General features: G+C 41.3%; 2 protein-coding genes across 2 annotated transcripts; one reads left to right on the forward strand and one right to left on the reverse strand.

Moving 5' to 3' along the window:
* The first annotated feature begins 1763 nt into the window (after positions 1–1763).
* nkx2.5 (NK2 homeobox 5) lies at positions 1764–4692 on the forward strand. The gene is made up of 2 exons (XM_006631680.3): positions 1764–2304; positions 3182–4692. Exons 1-2 carry the CDS (start codon positions 1971–1973, stop codon positions 3787–3789), a joined length of 942 nt encoding a protein of 313 aa, XP_006631743.1. The 5' UTR covers positions 1764–1970; the 3' UTR covers positions 3790–4692.
* A 4888-nt stretch (positions 4693–9580) lies between these two features.
* bnip1a (BCL2 interacting protein 1a) lies at positions 9581–16332 on the reverse strand. The gene is made up of 6 exons (XM_006631681.3): positions 16216–16332; positions 15666–15758; positions 14413–14504; positions 13112–13216; positions 12531–12649; positions 9581–10824 (listed from the first exon to the last, which is right to left on the reverse strand). The coding sequence occupies exons 1-6, from the start codon at positions 16297–16299 to the stop codon at positions 10628–10630; spliced, it is 690 nt and encodes a 229-aa protein (XP_006631744.1). The 5' UTR covers positions 16300–16332; the 3' UTR covers positions 9581–10627.
* Between the last annotated feature and the right edge of the window lie 2168 nt (positions 16333–18500).

Raw genomic sequence — 18500 nt, forward strand, 5'->3', positions numbered from 1 at the left:
TTGTCCGCCGTGACCTCTCAGTTTCCAGTGTCGTCATGAAATAAAGCTGTCTGAAAGATAATATTTTTTTAATTTCTTCTGAACAGTTAATTATTTTGGTTTTACAGAATCAGTTCATCCCCAAAACGATCGGAAAACAAAACAATTCGACGTGAAGCTACAGCTGCAGAAACATACATTTGGATTTAAATGAAATCTCGTCAAGTTAGAAATTATGTAATTTTGCTTTCTCTTTAAGTACAGTATGTCTAAATGGTCAACTTCGTGATGTGCATTCATGCGGAATTTATTATTCAGGATTTGTCGTTTTTAAATGTTGCAATAATAGAAATCGGCGTCGATTCTATGTTCTAGTACAGAAGTGTTTGTCAACAGGCGTGTATTTAATGAGGGGAGGCCCTAATCTAAGAGTTTCAGAACTTTAAATTAAAACAACAACATCTGAAGCAAAGAATAATCCAAACCTTCGAATCAGTCAGTATAAATGTTCCAACATGACATATTAAAGCGGATTGCATTAAGCGCAGGCGTTATCGTTTTACATTAAATGTGTCAACTTGACGGCCTTCGATATTATAAAGACGCTGGTAAATACTTACTCCAGCTTGAAGGTCGGTTTGTTTTTATCTGTTATCACGTCTTGATCATTAAAGCTGTGGCTCCCGGATCTTTCAGTGACAGTTTGAGTGCGCAGCTACTGGTTTCGGATTCCCAGAATTCCCAGAAGCGCCAACCTGTTGTCTCCCAGGATAGATCCCCTTCCTCTCTATCCACTGTCTGCTTCATTTCCCCTGAGCGTAAACAAACTTCCAGAACCCCCTCCCTCCCAGGGACAGCACAGCGGATTCACTTTTATAGCTTTTCATCTCGAGAGGGCAAATACCACACGCGATAAAATACAATTTTGTCTATAGGAAACCTATAGGAAAAAAGGTTATCCACGTCGTTACACCTTAATTTCCCAAATCAAAATGCTTTCTTTCCTAAAAACAGCCACCACACGAGTGCACAGAAGTGCGCTCTACAATTTGACTGTTTCACTGATAACCTCCAAACACACAGGTCTATGCTTTTGAGAGCTCCATTGACTTCACACGGGGTGAACGTAGACTCGGATACTTTTGTCACTTTCGGACTTTCATGCAGACGCCATTTGCTAATTTAAAAAATCACGACACCGGTTTCTCGGGCGTCACTGTCTTTGCGAGGACAATTTTCTCAGATTTGGGTGGTACCTGAGCGCACAGTACTATCACTGAAAAATACCTTGAGCTGCGTTCGCAAACGTCTTTGAGAGCAGGTGTGGGCTGTGATCACGGTGGCGCAGTATGTGAATGGAATGGGGTCGACAGAACTACTGTAATGGAGATACAAACTGGGTTGACACTGAAAAGGGTGAATTGCCATTGAAGTGGACACGGACAGGCGAAAAAAACAGAGGGTGGAACTTGTTGAAGAGTTTATTTAGAGTGCATAAATGTGATAAGTAAACGTAATATGACGGGTTTCATAAATGATGATGACTGTATTGCAAAGCACAACATTGTAGCAATGAGGGACGAAAATCAGTCAAGTGCATCTGGATACAGATAGGTATATACGCAGTGAAGTGTCTCTTCTGTCCCTTTAACTCGCGTGGCGATGTTTGATGCATATACTTTTAAGGTCACCTGTAAATCTAACACTGGCACGTCACCGACTCACCCAAAGCCAATGGGAATCTTCAACGCGCTTGTATTGGGTCCCATAGCCCCTCCTACGCGTCTCTCAGGCCAGTGGCCAAGCTATCACAGACCCCCACAACTCGGAGACAGGGCTCGTGGAAAAAGATGAGCACTTTTCTTAAGAGCCCCCTTACAGCACAAGAGAGCGCTTTGGTTTAGTGGATAGAGCTGTTCCAGGGAGGAGGCGATATCGCAAACAGGTTCACCAATTTGTTGCCGGGCGCATTAATTAAGTGCTTCCTGGCCATGTTTCCCAGCCCCCTGACTTCTACCCCCTTTTCTGTGAAGGATATTTTGAACCTCGAGCAGAACCAAGAGGAAATGGCCTCTCTGGAGATCTCGTCCCGGCTGGACACCGCACTCTCCTCCTCCGCCTGCATGCTGGCGAAGTTTAAGCAGGAGCCTTACGGCGAGATGCCACCCGGAGCCTCCCTCTTCAGCGACGACGTGCCCCCGTGCAAAGGCAGCAAAGGCTCCTCGCTGAACTTCGCCGCTGCCTTTTATGGCAAAACTTTCTTGGAAACGGATATCACGAAAGACTCAAAGATGGGCAATTCATTCGAAGAGAACCCCAAGAAAGGTAACGGCTCACCCTCGTACTTCGCTATGTCTGCTGTCCGGCGCTTCTGACATGTCTCATTCCGAGCGCAGCCTTAACCAAAGCCGTCTGTTAGAGCCGCTGGCCTTGCTCAACTGTCTCCGAAGCAAGGCTCTGAAACAGAATGCGAGTTAATGAAGTATTTGACACGGTGAAATTAAAAAGCCCCAAAATTACACTTAGACACGTACATGTTTTTTGAATAAAAAAAGAACAGGCTAACTTTAATTTCCCCCGTTTTTTTCCCGTGACTGTTAAGGTCACAATAGCGATAAAATAATGCCGTTTGCAAAACTGAACGAATAGACAATTGATGGCCATTGTCTGTTAGCTAAAGTGTGTGAAGCGGGGCTGATGTTCATGCAGGTGTCGCTGTCCTGCTGTGTTAAGGATGCGGAGAAAAGCCAACCTTCAAGATCCATCAGAAACGCGGTGGGCAGGATGGGGAGGGGGGTAGCGAAACACAAAAGCAAACCGATCATTACAAATCTGTAACTGCGTATTAAATCTATGATTTTTTTTTCTTGAAAAATGCTCAATAATCTGTTGTCTGAACACTACCAAATGTCAAATCTCCCTCGCTTTCATTAGTAGTAGCCGTTAACAAGATTAGGTTTACGGTTAGATTGCACTATTAATCGTTTCATTTAACCTTGATCACGCATTAAAATGTACATGAATATTTCACTTAACGAAACGGTTCACTATCTGTTATTAAAAGATTTTAACAATTGCATAACTAAGCAGTCACTACATCTCCAAGCTACTTTTATAGCCCACATAACGACTGTAATACCATGCCTGCGACTGCCGCGCAGAATAAAAGGTACGAGTACTAATAAAGCGCTGTTTTCTACAGAGGGCTACTCCTCTCGGAAAGAGCAGCGGGAGGAGGCGAAGGCGGAGGACGCGGAGCGGCCGCGGCAGAGGAAGAGGCGGAAACCGCGAGTGCTGTTCTCGCAGGCCCAGGTGTACGAGCTGGAGAGGCGGTTCAAACAGCAGAAATACCTGTCCGCGCCCGAGAGGGACCACCTGGCCAACGTGCTCAAGCTCACGTCCACCCAAGTCAAGATCTGGTTCCAGAACCGGCGGTATAAGTGCAAACGGCAGCGCCAGGACCAGACGTTAGAGATGGTGGGCATCGCCCCGCCGAGGCGCATCGCCGTCCCGGTGCTGGTGCGAGACGGCAAACCGTGTTTAGGAGACACGTCTGCCTACAGCACCTCGTACAACGTTGGCCTTAACCACTACACTTACAACACCTACCCAGCCTTCCCCAACTACCCTAGTCCGGGCTGCAACACAAACTATACCTGCAACTACCCAGCAACGGCTATGCCGACCCTTCAACCGTCCTCGGCCAACGGCAACTACATGAACTTTAGTGTCGGGGAGCTGAGTAACGTCCAGACTCAGTTCCAGTCTAACAACGGAGTTTCTCCCCTGCATGGTATCAGAGCTTGGTGAATGCGGGTGTATATATTTTAATTTAATTTTTTAAAGACAAATAACCCGGAACCTCATAACGTGTGCGCTTCAAAGAGGTTATTTTCTTAAAACGGGATGCACTAAGGTGCAGGTTCTCGGTTTTAATCTGCTAAAAGTCACATTTTAAATAAAACAAAATATGCATTAGTGACTTAGGACTTTTTGTAAATCGTGTCTTTTTACCCCTCTGCTTGAACTGTTTTTTAGTTTGTCACGGGATTTCTGAGCTGAAATACAAGAGTGGTTCTGAGAAATGATTTGGGTGCAGTTTTCGACTGACAGAAGTGGTAAACGGACGGCGAAATGAGAGGATTCACATCGATATCATCACTTTCAAAAGATTTTTGAAAGCGTTTTCTGTCAGTTTTAAGGGAGGTGAAGTAGACATACATCGGATTGTTAAAGACAAAAGCTTAAGTTCTTATTTTCTTCCATTGTAGGCGCTTGTATTATAAAGAGATTTGTCATCAGCCTGTCAATGCAGTAATTTTTAGTTTAAATATTGTACAGGTGGCAGGGTTTCGTGTGGTTTTTGTTGATAAACATTCTGAGTGCTAAGGGGAAAACCAACGTTATGGTTATTTATTCAAGTCATCCCATAACGATACTTTAAAGAAATATAGCTAAAAAATGAAAACGAATTTGTCATAAATTCAAGGGACGTTTAAGAAGTATTTTAATGAGAAATTATTTACAGCAAAATTTCATTTGCACTGTTCCCATTGGTCTCGCAAAATTTAACTAACATTTACTGATTTAGTACAAACAGTATCGTTCCAGAGAACGACTCCAACGCAGAAATGAACCGTTCTGCACGGGGATCACATACTGTGGTTGTTAAAAAAATTAAAATATATTGTAAATAAAGACTATTGTATTAAACTTCATGTTTTCGTTTGTTCATTTCCAATGCATTTGGAATGCATTTCCAAGATTACGCAGAGATGTTTTGAAACGGTATTTATGCTGTGCGTTACATTCCTAACATATACTTCGCACGCAGCTGTTAATCTTCACCATAAAAATGTTAATAATTCAAAAATAGTCCAAAGGTCTTTTTCAGAAGTGTGAAAAAAAATTCTTTTTTTTAAACCACTGAACATAAAAATCGTAGTGCATTTCGTCTCTATCCCGTGATCATCCCGACATTAAAGTCGTACATTCTATATCAAAGATGGATTCACATAAAAGTCGAAAGTCTCATTTTTACAATAAAATAAAGCGAACACAATAAATGTTCATTAAAATGTTTTCACACAAAACAATCCTACACAAGATATTCTTAAACTCTTATTTTCGGGAAGGACCCATTTCAAAGGCAAACACCTCCGATACATTTTAAGATAATGAAACATTCAAAAAGCGCACGATTTTTCAAATAGCAAGTTTCGAGAGAAGAAAAGCTAATAAGAAGCAAGACACGACGAGATTACATTCTATATATTTATACCGTGATGTGACGTATTATTAGAAACACAAGAGCTGCAACTCACAGGTTCAGCACTATAAAAAAGACGGATTTAAAAAAATATATTAAACTATTTATACCATGATGGTAAAACTTTTTTTCTGTATGTTCGTCTGCGCATTTAAACCAGAAAATGACAAATATTATTTCGTAAATTCAGGCATTTATCATACTTTCGAATTTAATAATTTACTAAATTGTAAATCTGCCGTGAATATTCTCATAGTGCGAGGGCTTTCAATACAAGGAATTCTAAACGTAATCTACAGGTAACATTATTTTGGCCTTGTAGCTAAGTTAGGCATAGAGTACAGTATTTCAGTGATACGGGTTAGACTCAATTTCTACGACAAAGCATAAACGAATATGTTTATCCTGAACCGTTTTACTTGTCCATAATTCGACAAAATGTCGACCTCGGAAGACTGCGCACATGTATCACACAACTCCCTGCTTGTTCCAGCGATACAGGCAAAATCGCTAGATAAGTAATACCTCATAAATCGTAATAAAATTACAATATGAGTTATATTTATATTTGGACGATATTTATTAAAATTTCAGGTTGCTACATACAGTTTGAAGTTTTACAGATGACCAAACTATGTTTTTTTTTTAAAGGATTTAGATCGGGATACTAAACCCAATTCATGATTTGTGTCCCAAGTAACCAAACTTACTTATTTTTCTTAGTTTGTTGTACATATACAGTGGATTTGATTCTAGATATTTTACAGTTCACTACTCAAAACACCCCCCTCATTAAGGGGACGGTCACCCTGTTACGACAAATCCGAGAGGCCGGCTGCAGTCAGAACAACAAGGGCAGGTAATTAAACCATCAGACCAACGCCGTGCCTGAGCGCTTGAGCTGGGCGAAACAAAGCCAGCTGACACGACTGGAACCGAGTCTGCGACCCTCGATTTAAATCATGTCAACCAATAACAAACAATCAGGATGAGCGGCGTCAGATGTTTCGTGTCCTGCTAAACAGCGAGACCGGCTTTTCAAACCCTTCTTTCAAACTGCGCGGCGAAGGAATCTGCTGAAGTCGAGCAGAGAAGGATACCGGGTTCTTCGCCCGTGTACCGAGCAGCCAAGCCCCTGTTTTCTCCCGGGGGGCCTTCCTGTACCCTCCTGTTCCTGAGGCGTGGGCACACCGCTTGGTCTCCCTTGTTTAGCACATTCAACCGACACCACAAGACCATCCAGTCCATCATATACAGACCTGAGAAATAGCGGGAAACAACTCGGCTGGCTCAGACCGTCACCATCTTGTTTCGCATTTATGAAAATTGTTTTAATAATAACCCGTAAGGCTTCTTAAAACCATTATTATTATTTTTATTTTCTGCGTTCGTTTTTGTTTGTTTTACGTGACAAGGGCGTAAATGTCTCCTGCCCATCCCGCCCCCCTTTCCTCGCTGGCATTTATCGTCGATATTTAAGTATCGGTTGCAACGGTTCACACTTAAAAAGAAAAACAACCCAGAAGAAAAGCAGCCAAGACGGTATTCTGCGGTTTATTCGTGTTTTCGATCCCATCATGCAGCGGCCCCTCCTACAGGTGTACATGACAAGGGAAAAGCTTCCTCAGATCGGGGACATGTGCGTGGTAGCTGGGAGAGTGAAATAACTACACAATAATTAGCTGTGGTGACCTTTCAGTTTGTTTTTTTTCCAACCGCAAGCAGTTGATTTGACTGGCCTTCATTATCGAGAGCTCTGAATAAACGTCGAGCACGCCAGGCGCGCAGGTTATACACATGAAGGGGATGTGCCGTCCGTGTCTCATCTAATAGCATTCATCAGCCTATTAATCACCAGCTTAAAAACTCTCCCCGGGTCCGGCTCCACAGCCCATGGAATGTGGGCTCACTCCGGCAATGACTGTCAACCGAGTTACACGGCGGAGGGGGAAAAGGAGAAAAAATAGCTGAGTATTTCTCCTCCCTGAGCCCTGTTATCTGTCCCCGCCTTCGCTGAAATGCAACACAAGGATAGCCAAGGGACGTTCTGAACTGAGAGATCACAGGACAGGCTGAGCAAACGTGCAGCGACAGGCTTAATGTAAAAAGATTTCCCTGCATAGAGCAGTTTTTGTTAACTGGAGTTCTCCGCCACCTCTGGCTGGTGACAGAACCCTAGAAGACCTCCAGTCTCCATATGAATATACAAAACCCACAGTTTAAGCTATGAAAAAGGCAAAAATCAACCGAAGGATCACTTTTCACCGAGACAACAGAAAACCCTGCCATATTAAAATGGCCAGATGCGAGGTACGCTCCGGGCAACAGCAGGAAGAAAACGCCAAGCACAAAAGCGGAGCAGGCACAAACACAGCCAGATGTGATGGGTTGGCAGCCCAGTCAAACAGAAGGGCTCAGAACGCGGTAGTGTGGCAAAATCTAAAAGTTCCCCAATTATGGCACGGTGGGCCTTTTAAAATGGCAGAGCCCTGTCTGTTCACCATCACCAATCACCACGTCAGCAACAACTGTTCACAACTGGCATGTGTGTCGAGGCCGCACAACCTTTTATCATCGTTTTCCCCAGCACCGTGTGAAGCTACAAGCAAATCCTAAAATCAGGTTCTAAGTTTAGGGCAGAACAGTTGCTGAAACCACAAAATGTAGCACCTCACAACACCTCAAAATAGCATCTCTTCCCCTTTCCTGTTTTTCTTCTACAATCCTTTGCTCACTTCAACGCTTTGAACACTTCTAAAGACATTGGGCGGAGGTCTCCAGCTCTCTCCATACTACACCGCACAATCTGCATTCAGAACCCATGCGCTCTACAGGACAGTACAGATCTGTTTTTTAACCTCTGGCACCACCAGAACCATTGAGAGCATCGCCAAGTCAAGACCGGTAAAAAGGGGCAGTGAATCTGAGATGACAACAGCATGCTGTCCAGCCCTATCTTCCAATCAACTGCAGGAGGAACAAACTGTAACGCACAGAGAAAGATCATATCGCTGAAACCCCAACTACCACATGGGTGTTGAAAAGAACAAGTCAGATACCAGTCTAAAAATAAGCCCCTCCAGTCTGCATCGCAGAGAAAAAAAAAGTGGTCTGAGTAATCTGCCTTTCCGGGTCTTATCTGAGGGAAGACAGGGACATACAGTATGCAGCTTTATCACCAGTGACGTGATTTGTGCCAAAGATCACACAGTCCCCCCCCCTCCTAGCCTCTGACCAGAGCCCAGAAAAACTAGATGGCATGTCCTGCTGGCCGGTGTCAACAAAGGGATTGCAAGAGAAAGAGGAAAAAACAGTGCCTTGGATTCTGGGACACTGATCAATAGATCTGCATTGTATTCAGGCATTCACACATAAGTTTCCTCTCAAAAATAGTGTATTTTTACCCTTTGCTCTTTTAATTTCCACTAATGTTACGTATACCCTTTTTAAAAGGTACTACTGCTTCACAGAAGCAGCTTCTCAGGTTATTTGGCTTGCCTACTGTAAGAGCACAAAAAGTTTAATTCAATTTATTAAAAAGATAAGGGGGCTACTGAATGGCTCAGCAAGTATCGGTGCACACTCAGAGCTTAGTTTGAGTCTGTTGTCCAGACATTGCAGGACCTTTCTGGGTTATGTCAGTAGGCCACTGCAAACTGGACTCCCTAAGCAGCAGCATAGGATGGGCCTGGGCTTGTATTGCTCAGGGTGGGCTCGACTTGCAGAGCAAGAGTGGGCTCCAAGACCAGCTGGACAGCACCTATGAGCATGCGAATGAGAGAAATGCCCCTTCCCCAGCACAGAGGAGCTCACAGCGTGTCAGGTCAGGTAGCTGTAGCTCTAAAGGGCAGTGTGCACTTCATGGTCACCCCCACGTTGGGTCAGAGGTCACACAGCGCTTTCAAACTGCTAACCAGCAATTCTTGCAGGAATAATAATAAAAAATCAGCATATTGAGAACAATATCATAGCAGAACAATTGCAGATTTTCTCCAAGAACAAGAACTTGGTACATTTCAACTCACGTACCAAAAGCAACCATATCAAGCTCTGGATGATGTAAAAGGTAATCCCTATAAACTCCGCAAGAATCTTCACTTAAGTACTAAAAAGAAGACAAAGGTACTTCATAATTACCCTTTACAACCAAACATTTCTGATGTAACAAAAGTCAATTTTTTTCAAATATCACTTGCGATTTGTGTATATTCAGAGTACACAGTTTACAAGAAATTTACACATTATCTGAAGAAAAATCCATATATTAAAACTCTTGACCTACAAAACAGCATGTCTTTTTCTATAAAATATGCACCAGATTAAGACAATATGTTACATGTTTCAGTATTTATTCTGTGGAGCAGGTAAATTATTACGCTTGACATCTTACTGTATCATATGTAATTAAAACACTAACTAGGATACAGAGCAAGACAAGAAAGGCATTGATTGAATAAAAAGCATTCTGAAACCCTAGGTTCAAGAGCAATATAGCTGATACTGTATGTACAAAAGCCCAACAGAAAATACAGCAACAGAGATTCCATAAATTAATATTCATATAAAATCTTTTGTGCTCTAAATACATTATTTACATTTTAAAACTGGATTGCAGAAATAACTGAAATATTTAAGCAAATTGTACAATATTTATTAAAACCTTTCTCTGACCATAGTTTCTCAATTAGCTTGCCACAGAACACCCGCTACACATTTGATCTTTGTACCCTCTGTGGATGTGATCCGCTCCCCTGCTTGGTATAGGGTGAAATCGGATCAGCTGTTGTTCACACCACAACGCTGTTTCCCAGCCTGAACTCTCACAAATCCAAAGGCACAATCAAACTGATTATGGTGCTAGTTAAGGCAATTAATAGGTACAATCTAACTTCGTTACCTGGCAGAATTCCAGCATGAAAAATAAAAATAAAAACTGAAAAACGGAGAGAGAGAATTCTTATACACCAATGGGACGGTTCAGATCTCGAGCACATTCTTCCACAAAGCAATATAAGCAGCCCTTAAAAATCGGCCTTTTCACTAATGATGGGCATTATCTAAGCACTTCCTGCAGTCACTCCCATGGGTCTTATGGTAACCCCCATGAGAGTCACAACTGGAGAAACTCTGTTCCTGGTCAAAACCACAGCTACCGCACCCTGCTCACCGGTAGTGCTCTCGTCGGCTCATTCCACTTTCCCCTTGCTTCTGGCGGTGGTATAAAAAAAGAGCAATGCTACAGCAGAACAAAAAAAAACTTCTGTTCCCGTTTTCTGTTCTGAAACAATTTTAAACAAGTGCTGCTCTTGCAGGCAGGTAGGTTGGAGACGGTTAGGGATGCTGTCCTTGGTAGAATTCCCCAGTTGCATTCCTCTTCTTCTAGATGAACGGAAAGAGCCTTTTCTTTAAAATGTACAGGACCGTGGCGGCGAATAGGGCCACAGCCAGGTAAATGAGGAGCTTGTCCGTAAACTCGCGCCGGTTGTACTTGGTGATGAGCTTGCGTCCCAGCTGAATGGTCCCTGTCATCGCCTTAAACTCCTCGTTGGTCTCCAGGACTGTTCTTGAGGATGTGGCTAGAGGGAACAAAAAACAACACAAAAAAAGACTCGACAACAAGAACTCCCACAGAAAAAGTTACTTTTCTGCTGACGGGCGGGGGGTGTGGGTGGGCAGAGCCACTGCAGATCAAGAAAACGGACTGAAGGCACGTCACAATCCAAAATGTCAGGAAGTAGTTATCATCTGGCTTTTTTCAGCTCCAACTGAGCTGGCCGGGCTGAGGTGTAGCCGTTAGACACTTCCCCCAGCGATTTAGCTCCACCTGAAATCCGCCTGGGACATGCTCTGCTTCTCGAACAGGGCTGCACCCCGGCAGAGATTCGTTATCCTTAAGCCAACAGAGCCGTTTTCTTCCCCGATCCCCCAATTTTTAACTGGTATAGCTTCACTGCAAACAAATAACACACGCCATGAAGACTTTCCTACCACGTCAAGAGACATTCAAATTAGCCATTGTAGGATGCTTCCTTAAAGTACATTGACTCTTAACTTCTGGAATGGAACACGGCTAATGAGGATATTGACAAACATAAACAATAAAAAATGACAACAAATGTTTTATGCAGCCCAATTTATCCATCTTAAAGTTGTATTTGGCTGCTTTGCATTTCTTTGATCACGTGATGGAAATAAGAACTTATAATGATAGGTATTAGAACATTAGACATGAAGCAGCAGTGTGAGCACTGGCAGGACTTTGGACTGGAAGGTTGTGGGTTCAAATCCCATGACACAAACAACACAACCGTTGTTCCTTTGAGAAATACTCCTGCCTCATACTGTTCAGAACAAATGCTTACTGAAACATTTTTTACGAGCAAAATGAATTCTTAATAATCTTCAGCTTTAGGTTGATCTATAACTGAATTGGGCAATTCTGCTGCAGTTGAAAACAGGCAGGGTGCAAAACATTGTTAAAGTCCACACCGAATAAACTCAGGACAATTTCTTGTTCCTTTTTTTAGGCCCACCAGGTTACCACAATTTACCATAAAGGACAGTGCTGTTAGGAATGCTCAATGTTATCTAACACAACAACTTTAGAGAAGAAAAAAAAAGGCATGTGAAACCTGTAAAATCTGTATATTTTTTTCCATGATACAGTAAAGTATTTCCAAGATTTTCTCTACCTAGAGAGATCGGCCCTTTAATTTCTCAATTCACCAATGCAGCAGCCTGTTAATCAACAGCTTTTTTCCTAGTGAGTCAATGGCCTTACAGTCTCCACTTATACCTGTGTCAGATGAAGGTATAGAAGAATAGAATACAGATAATTTCCAGCTGCACACTTTCATATTCAAGCACAAAACTGTCAATGATAGCATAACACTAAACTTTGTGATCGCCTTTATTCAATAATGGTCCATCTGCAGATTGCCACTCATAAAGACTGAGCAAAGCCATCTATAACAATGTGGCTCCACTGTCTGGTTATAGTTTGTATAACTGCAAACTGTGTCACAGCCATTGACCAAAGATGCAATAGACTCTGGTATTCCTGTATCTGTCATGCTGGATAGACCCTCATACACTGAGGTACACTGAACAACAAAGACTGCTCTGCTCTGTGAGTTGTGCGTCGTCACTCTACAAAAAGTAAAAGAAGGCAGGGCTATCACCACAGCACAATACCACACCTTGATGGTCAGGAATGTGTAACCGGTAGCTGGACAGGTGCTGTGTAAGGACAGCGGTGGGGAAACAGGGGGCTCTCACTCACCCAGGGTGCTTATAGTCTCCTCGCTCTGCTGGACCTGCTGGGACATCAGCCTGCTGATACTCATGAGGCTCTCCGTGATGTCACTGGAGGTCTGGGCAAGGCTCTCTTTGGTTGTCTTTCTAAGGACAGAAACGATGGAACAGAAACAGTTCAAATACTGGGAATCCACAGTGTACAGCTCTATATACAAAGATGTAACCCTTTATTTATATGAGAGCAGAAGTCACAAGTAAAAGGGGGCCTTTTGAGCCATCTAGCTCATTTGGATGCTAGTAAATAACGATATTAACTATGCATAGATATAATTATGTATTGCTGGAAATATTCGATTTTTAAGCACATTCTAAATTTTTGTATGGAAATGTCTATTTGAGTGTGTCCCACACATATTTCAAATGTGAATGAAAGGTTTTAGCACCGCTGTGGTTTTTGATGAACTGCGGTTTTTGGTGTATGAGCTTTTATTCCTGGATCAGCATTTCATGATTAGATGACCATTCTCAACAGGACACAGTGCCTCTATCCGTTAGGGTCGAATATATCTTTGTCCAGGGTTCTTTACACAATCAAGTAATTCCTACCTTTGCCTCACTGAAGAATCCCTTCCCTGTAGCAGCTCATCCTTCTCCCAGTTATCAATGGCTAGTTTGCAGGCCAAGTTAGCCTTTCTCCATGCAGTCTGATTACTAAAATATAAAAGATTCAATGAAAGAATGAAAGAAAAAAAAGAACAAAAAAAAGCTCTTCCTCGGTTTTGTATTAGTACCTGTAGTACTCACTAAATCAACACTGCTAGAAGGTTATTTAACAACTGAGCAGCTTACAATCCTTTTAAAACTCATTTTAAATGTCAGTGAATTTTATTTTATGCCCTGGGATAAGCTTAAAGAAACCAAGTTATGGATATGCGATATTTCCAATAACTGTGATGTCACACACCTGATAAAAACTGGCAAGTCTCAAGGTACATAATATTTTGCGCTACATCACTTAGTACAGGTAGTTATTTGACCCTAAGATCCCAGTTATGTCTTAAAGGATGGAAAACATAACTTGAGCTTAGTTTGGACACCCACTTCTTTTTGTGTAAAAAATGCATCCCATTCTCAGTCCTAATATACTCTCTTAATTTCCAATTGTTTCTGGACCCTTATTGCATTATTAAAAATAATCCAATGAATACCAGTTTTATCTAACTTTTGTCTAGCAAGTTCCTTGTAATCTGCTGTGTTCAAGATTGAAAAAACTGGGCTCCTATACAGAGCTAGTTATTCTCTCAAATAGAGAGCAAATAGCACTAAGATGTGTAGCAGTCCTACCTTCCAGATGTCTTCCAGTTTTATCAGAACTGGGCTCCTGACTAATCAGCTTTATGAAACTCTTAATTTAACCACCGTGTTTGACTTCCAAAGGTTCTCTGCACTCAGGATTATTTTAAATCCTAATTTAGGACTGAGAATCTGCATCAGGGCTTGGACACGCAGAACATCTTCGTATGCACCATTTCCAAGAAATGCTGGAAAAAGGCCACTTTTTCAAATTCATTTCAACATAGCTTTCTATAAAACTAAGGTGTTTTAATGATGTTCATACACAGATGGGAAAGAATGTAAAACACTAGCATTATATACATTCTCGCTGATGTATAGACCCCCTGTTTGATTTCTCATATGAAACAACAAAGGAAAAGTTTCTGGTGTAGGGTAAATGCTGATTTCTTATTTAGTATTCTGATTTAGTATTCATGAGCTGAAATTTCATTGACAGAAAAAATTTAAAAAACAAAAACTGAAAAAAGGCAGGAATGGACTGGAATTGGGAAACACTGCCTTAGCATACCCTGATCAACTTTTCATTTTCTAAAAATCTCTTCCCACCTCACCTCAGCATCTGTTTCCGATGTCCCTCCATTTCGTTCAGTATGGCCAGCTTGTCCGATTCCTTATCCTGCTCCTTAGCCAGTTCCGCCAGATCCTACGAAAACATGGACAACGATACACCAGCGCTGACAAGAAAAGGCTGGAATTCAGGGAGGGGAAATCCATTATGCAGCTGTGAGAACCCCAAAACTCTGATGATAAAAAAGCTGTTTCAAAGCCTGATGCTTTGATGCTCAGAGCCATGCACCATCTCCATCTTCACGACATGTGTATTTATACACTAAAATCACATCTTCTTGTACCACTCATCTTAAAAAACAGAGGTTCCTAACCCTAACACTCTATCGACTAGTTTTTTTATCTAAGTGAGCGCTGTAATCAGCAGCACTAATTGATGCCTTTAAGTCTAAACTGCTTGCATTTTGGTTTCTGTACACTCAGTTTTGAATGTGGTCAATGTAAACCCAGAAGAGAACGACAGTTTATCATACTTTCTCACAGGGATCATTTTAGTTAATTCTGCGTTACTTGTGAGTTCTGAAACTGGGCTGATATCCACCATGATGTCATTCATTTACCCTTTTAACCTTTATTGACCCTATGGGAATTTGTCTTTAAGCTGAAAACATAGAACATATATCCAAACAGGAAATTAATGCAAATTAACCATAAGCCAGTAGCAAACCTGTAGATAATTACTGATATAAACCTAGTAGATTTGTATAGGTCGTAGGCTCGATATAGCCTCAAAATGATCAATCGCCATTTGTTAATTAATTTGACCATGTTAGGTCTATAGAAGACCCATTTAAAGATTAAATCAAAATGAGAACAGAAGGCTCATCTTTACACAGAGGGTGGTGGGAGTGTGGAACAAGCTGCCCTGCTATATTGCTGAAGCTGATACATTGTGTCCATTGGCCCTGGGTGGGCCAAATAACTTCCTCTCATTTGTAACTTCTTTTATTTATCCAGCAGGGTATGTACTGTAGTAGTCTAAATACGTTGCTTAAGGGTACAATAGCAGCATCCAAGTCAGAATATGAATGAGCTTTGAATAAAAAAACAGCAAAGACAGGTCACTATATGAAATAAATCTTACCAGAGCTCAGAGGCGTATTAAATGACTCACTGGTAAAACTGTGCCACAGAAGTACGGATACAGACATCAACTTAGTTAGTCGTTAAAACAAATACGTAGTGATAGCATGCTGTGTTATTTGAATACACTTTCACGTATAAGGTTTTTACTCACCTGTATCCTCATTCTCAGATGATTGAATTTCTGTTTTACTTGAGAGTTTAAGTCCGTCAGCTTGCTCTGTGGTCCCGGACATTCTCTAATATCCTTAAGCAAAAAAAAAAGGCAAGAAGCTCACAAATAAAAGTATAATAACACAGTAAACGGTTATGCTTTATTGTGTCTGAGTGCAACACACATTCCTCAATAGGGGGCTAATAACCAAATATTCCAATATTGGCCAATGTATGATTTTTTAAAACTGAAAAAATAGGGTTATTTCCAAATTAATTTTATATTCAAAATATTTTAATGAGATTAGATTTTAATTGTGGAAACTACTTAATATATAGTCAATGTTTAATAATAATTCATTGATAGTTCGTCATATTATTACTTGACCCCGTCTTGCAAGAGCTAGCTAAGTAGAACTACATTTGCCGGTTACGTGTGAAGGGATCTCAACCTTTTTCAAGTAAAATAAATAGATGTAAACAATCTGATTCGAAGCACCATTTAAAATATATATTTATATATAATTATAAAATATATTTATCGTTCTCACCTGAATGAGGGCTTTTATTTCCAAATCATATTTGATTATTTCTTGTCCACAAATACGGACGTGGACATCCGGCGAGGAAGCCATCTTTGAACGCAGACTACGGGGCCTCACGAGGCTCATTGCGGCAAACTAAACGCCTTTTTCCCCTCCTTTCCTTGACGTGCTAAGGGAAACAACCATTTCTCTTCTGTTGCAATACATTAGCGCTTTGTGAACTGAAGAGTAAAAACAACGTTGTTTAATTGGATTTGCATACCACACTTTACTTCCAGTTGCAGTGTACCTCCAACTTTGTTCACAAAGATGATGCTGTGCCATGCCTTTAAACGTGTTTTAAAGCCATTACAGTCTGCCAGGGAATTATGCCCACGTTTTGTTGCTAGGAAACGGTGACTTTAATTACCCGTGTTTCATAATTCCATATGACAACTTCTTCTGCATTCATGCTCCCAGATAAAGCATATTTTCTTTTTGGGGACAGTTTATATGTCTTGAATAGTGCTGTAAGTTTTCTTAAGAGTAGCACAGTTAGAATGCAAGCCTATTTTTCCTCTCTATGCATAGTGCTGGCATGTATTGTGTAGTTCTACACATACTTGCAAATCCTTAGTTCTTCTTGGATTATGTCTTGAGTGATATAATATGTGAAATACTATATATTTTAGTACTATATCATTGTTTTGTACAGCACCCGTATTGAACCTAGACTTTTTCACATAATCTTATTAATTTTACTGTGCTTGCATGTTCGCTGTCCTTGTACTTCAACTTAACGTAGAATTTTTAAGTATTCTAAATTGCCTCAGATAAGGACGTCAGCTAAGTTAACAATAAAGTATTTCTATTAGGTAAGAAAACCACCGGCCACATCCTTCATCCCCAGCCCTCTCTAAACTGGGGCGCTGGTTTCAAGGAAAATGATGTCACATCTTCTGCAGAGGTGACCAGTAAGTATTGAGGAAGTGACACTGGCTGAATCCCCAGCACCAGAGCAGATATGTGGTGTGGGCAGAGAAGGACAGAGGAGGGAGGCTGCGTTCTGAGCTCAGAAACAGGCGCCCTAATCCTCCAAAACAAAAGTCATCTGATTAATCTTTCTCCTATTCTCCTGCTGGCGCCGGCTTACCTCAGTGGTTGGGGTTAGCCCAGCTCCCTTTCAAACCAGCCACTTGTATTCAGTTTTATTTCGCATAAAGCTGTTTCTGGTTCCCAGGATGCCTCTGAAAGCTGAATAAATGTTTGAACTAACAGCAATATATGTTGTATATGTTTAAACATACAGTACACATGTCTGCGATGCATCTATGGACACTTCTTTGTTTTAATAATTCTCTAGCATGAAAAGGAAAAGTTGATCTTTCTAATTCCTTAAAGATCAATGCCTTGAATTGCTCTGTTTTTGCCGTGTCCTGTTCACCTTACAGTAAAGAGCCGGGTGATGGTGTGGCTGCCCACCATTACATTTCACAAACGGAATTGTATAAAGAGACGATAGGCCCTAATGTTAGTAAATCAAAACTTGATATTTCCCCACACAGCAGCTTATTCTGCTACAGCACTGGAATGGTCTGTCAACAAGATGACTTGGTCACTTATCCCTTATCCCATGTGAGATTCCTTTTTTTGGATATTCCTTTTATGAATATTCCAAGTCTTCTTCACATCTTCTTCCTTTAAAAGCTAAAAGTTATTTTCCAGTGTAGTTGTTCTTGCAGATCTTCCTGTTTCATTTCTCCCTTGCAGCAGTTACAGGGCGAGCAAACGCTAAAAGCCATTCGCCACTCTTTGTGAAGCCAAAAGGTCTGCCTTCCAAGCTCCACCATTTCCTTTGAAGTGCAAAGAAGCATGACACTAACCGATTTCCAGAAATTGTACACAGCTTGTAATCCTCACTTGAGTCCTAGTAAGGTGTGTCATAAAAAGACACAAAGGGAATTAGAAGCTACAGTAAATGGCCAGAGTATTAACTGCCTGAAGGATACAGTTCCTCCTAAGAATATCTAATGTCTTCAGGCTAAGGTGCTCCAGAAATTTGAAAAAAAAATCTCCCAAGCCAGAAACAGGCAAAAAATAGTTATTACAATAACTCTTATTATAATATTCAAATAATAATTTGATTAAGCCTTCGCCACTTTTCAGATATTTTCTTTTAAGTTAAGCATAAGAGTCGAGGGCAGCACAGTGGCGCAGTGGCTAGCATCGCCACCTCATTATGCCGGGAACCCTGGGTACAATTCCTGGGGCACTGTCTGTGTGGAGTTTGTATGTTCTCCTCACGTTCACAT

Source organism: Lepisosteus oculatus, chromosome 11 (assembly GCF_040954835.1).
Source record: "Lepisosteus oculatus isolate fLepOcu1 chromosome 11, fLepOcu1.hap2, whole genome shotgun sequence".
Taxonomy (NCBI): domain Eukaryota; kingdom Metazoa; phylum Chordata; class Actinopteri; order Semionotiformes; family Lepisosteidae; genus Lepisosteus; species Lepisosteus oculatus.

Coding starts and splice junctions, on each gene's coding strand:
- nkx2.5 (XM_006631680.3), top strand. CDS start 1,971: ATGTTTCCCAGCCCCCTGACTTCTACCCCCTTTTCTGTGAAGGATATT. Junction 2,305..3,181: donor CGAAGAGAACCCCAAGAAAG/GTAACGGCTCAC, acceptor TGTTTTCTACAG/AGGGCTACTCCTCTCGGAAA.
- bnip1a (XM_006631681.3), bottom strand. CDS start 16,299: ATGGCTTCCTCGCCGGATGTCCACGTCCGTATTTGTGGACAAGAAATA. Junction 14,505..15,665: donor ATCTGAGAATGAGGATACAG/GTGAGTAAAAAC, acceptor ATGTTTTCGTAG/GATCTGGCGGAACTGGCTAA. Junction 10,825..12,530: donor GGAGACTATAAGCACCCTGG/GTGAGTGAGAGC, acceptor TGTTCCCTCTAG/CCACATCCTCAAGAACAGTC.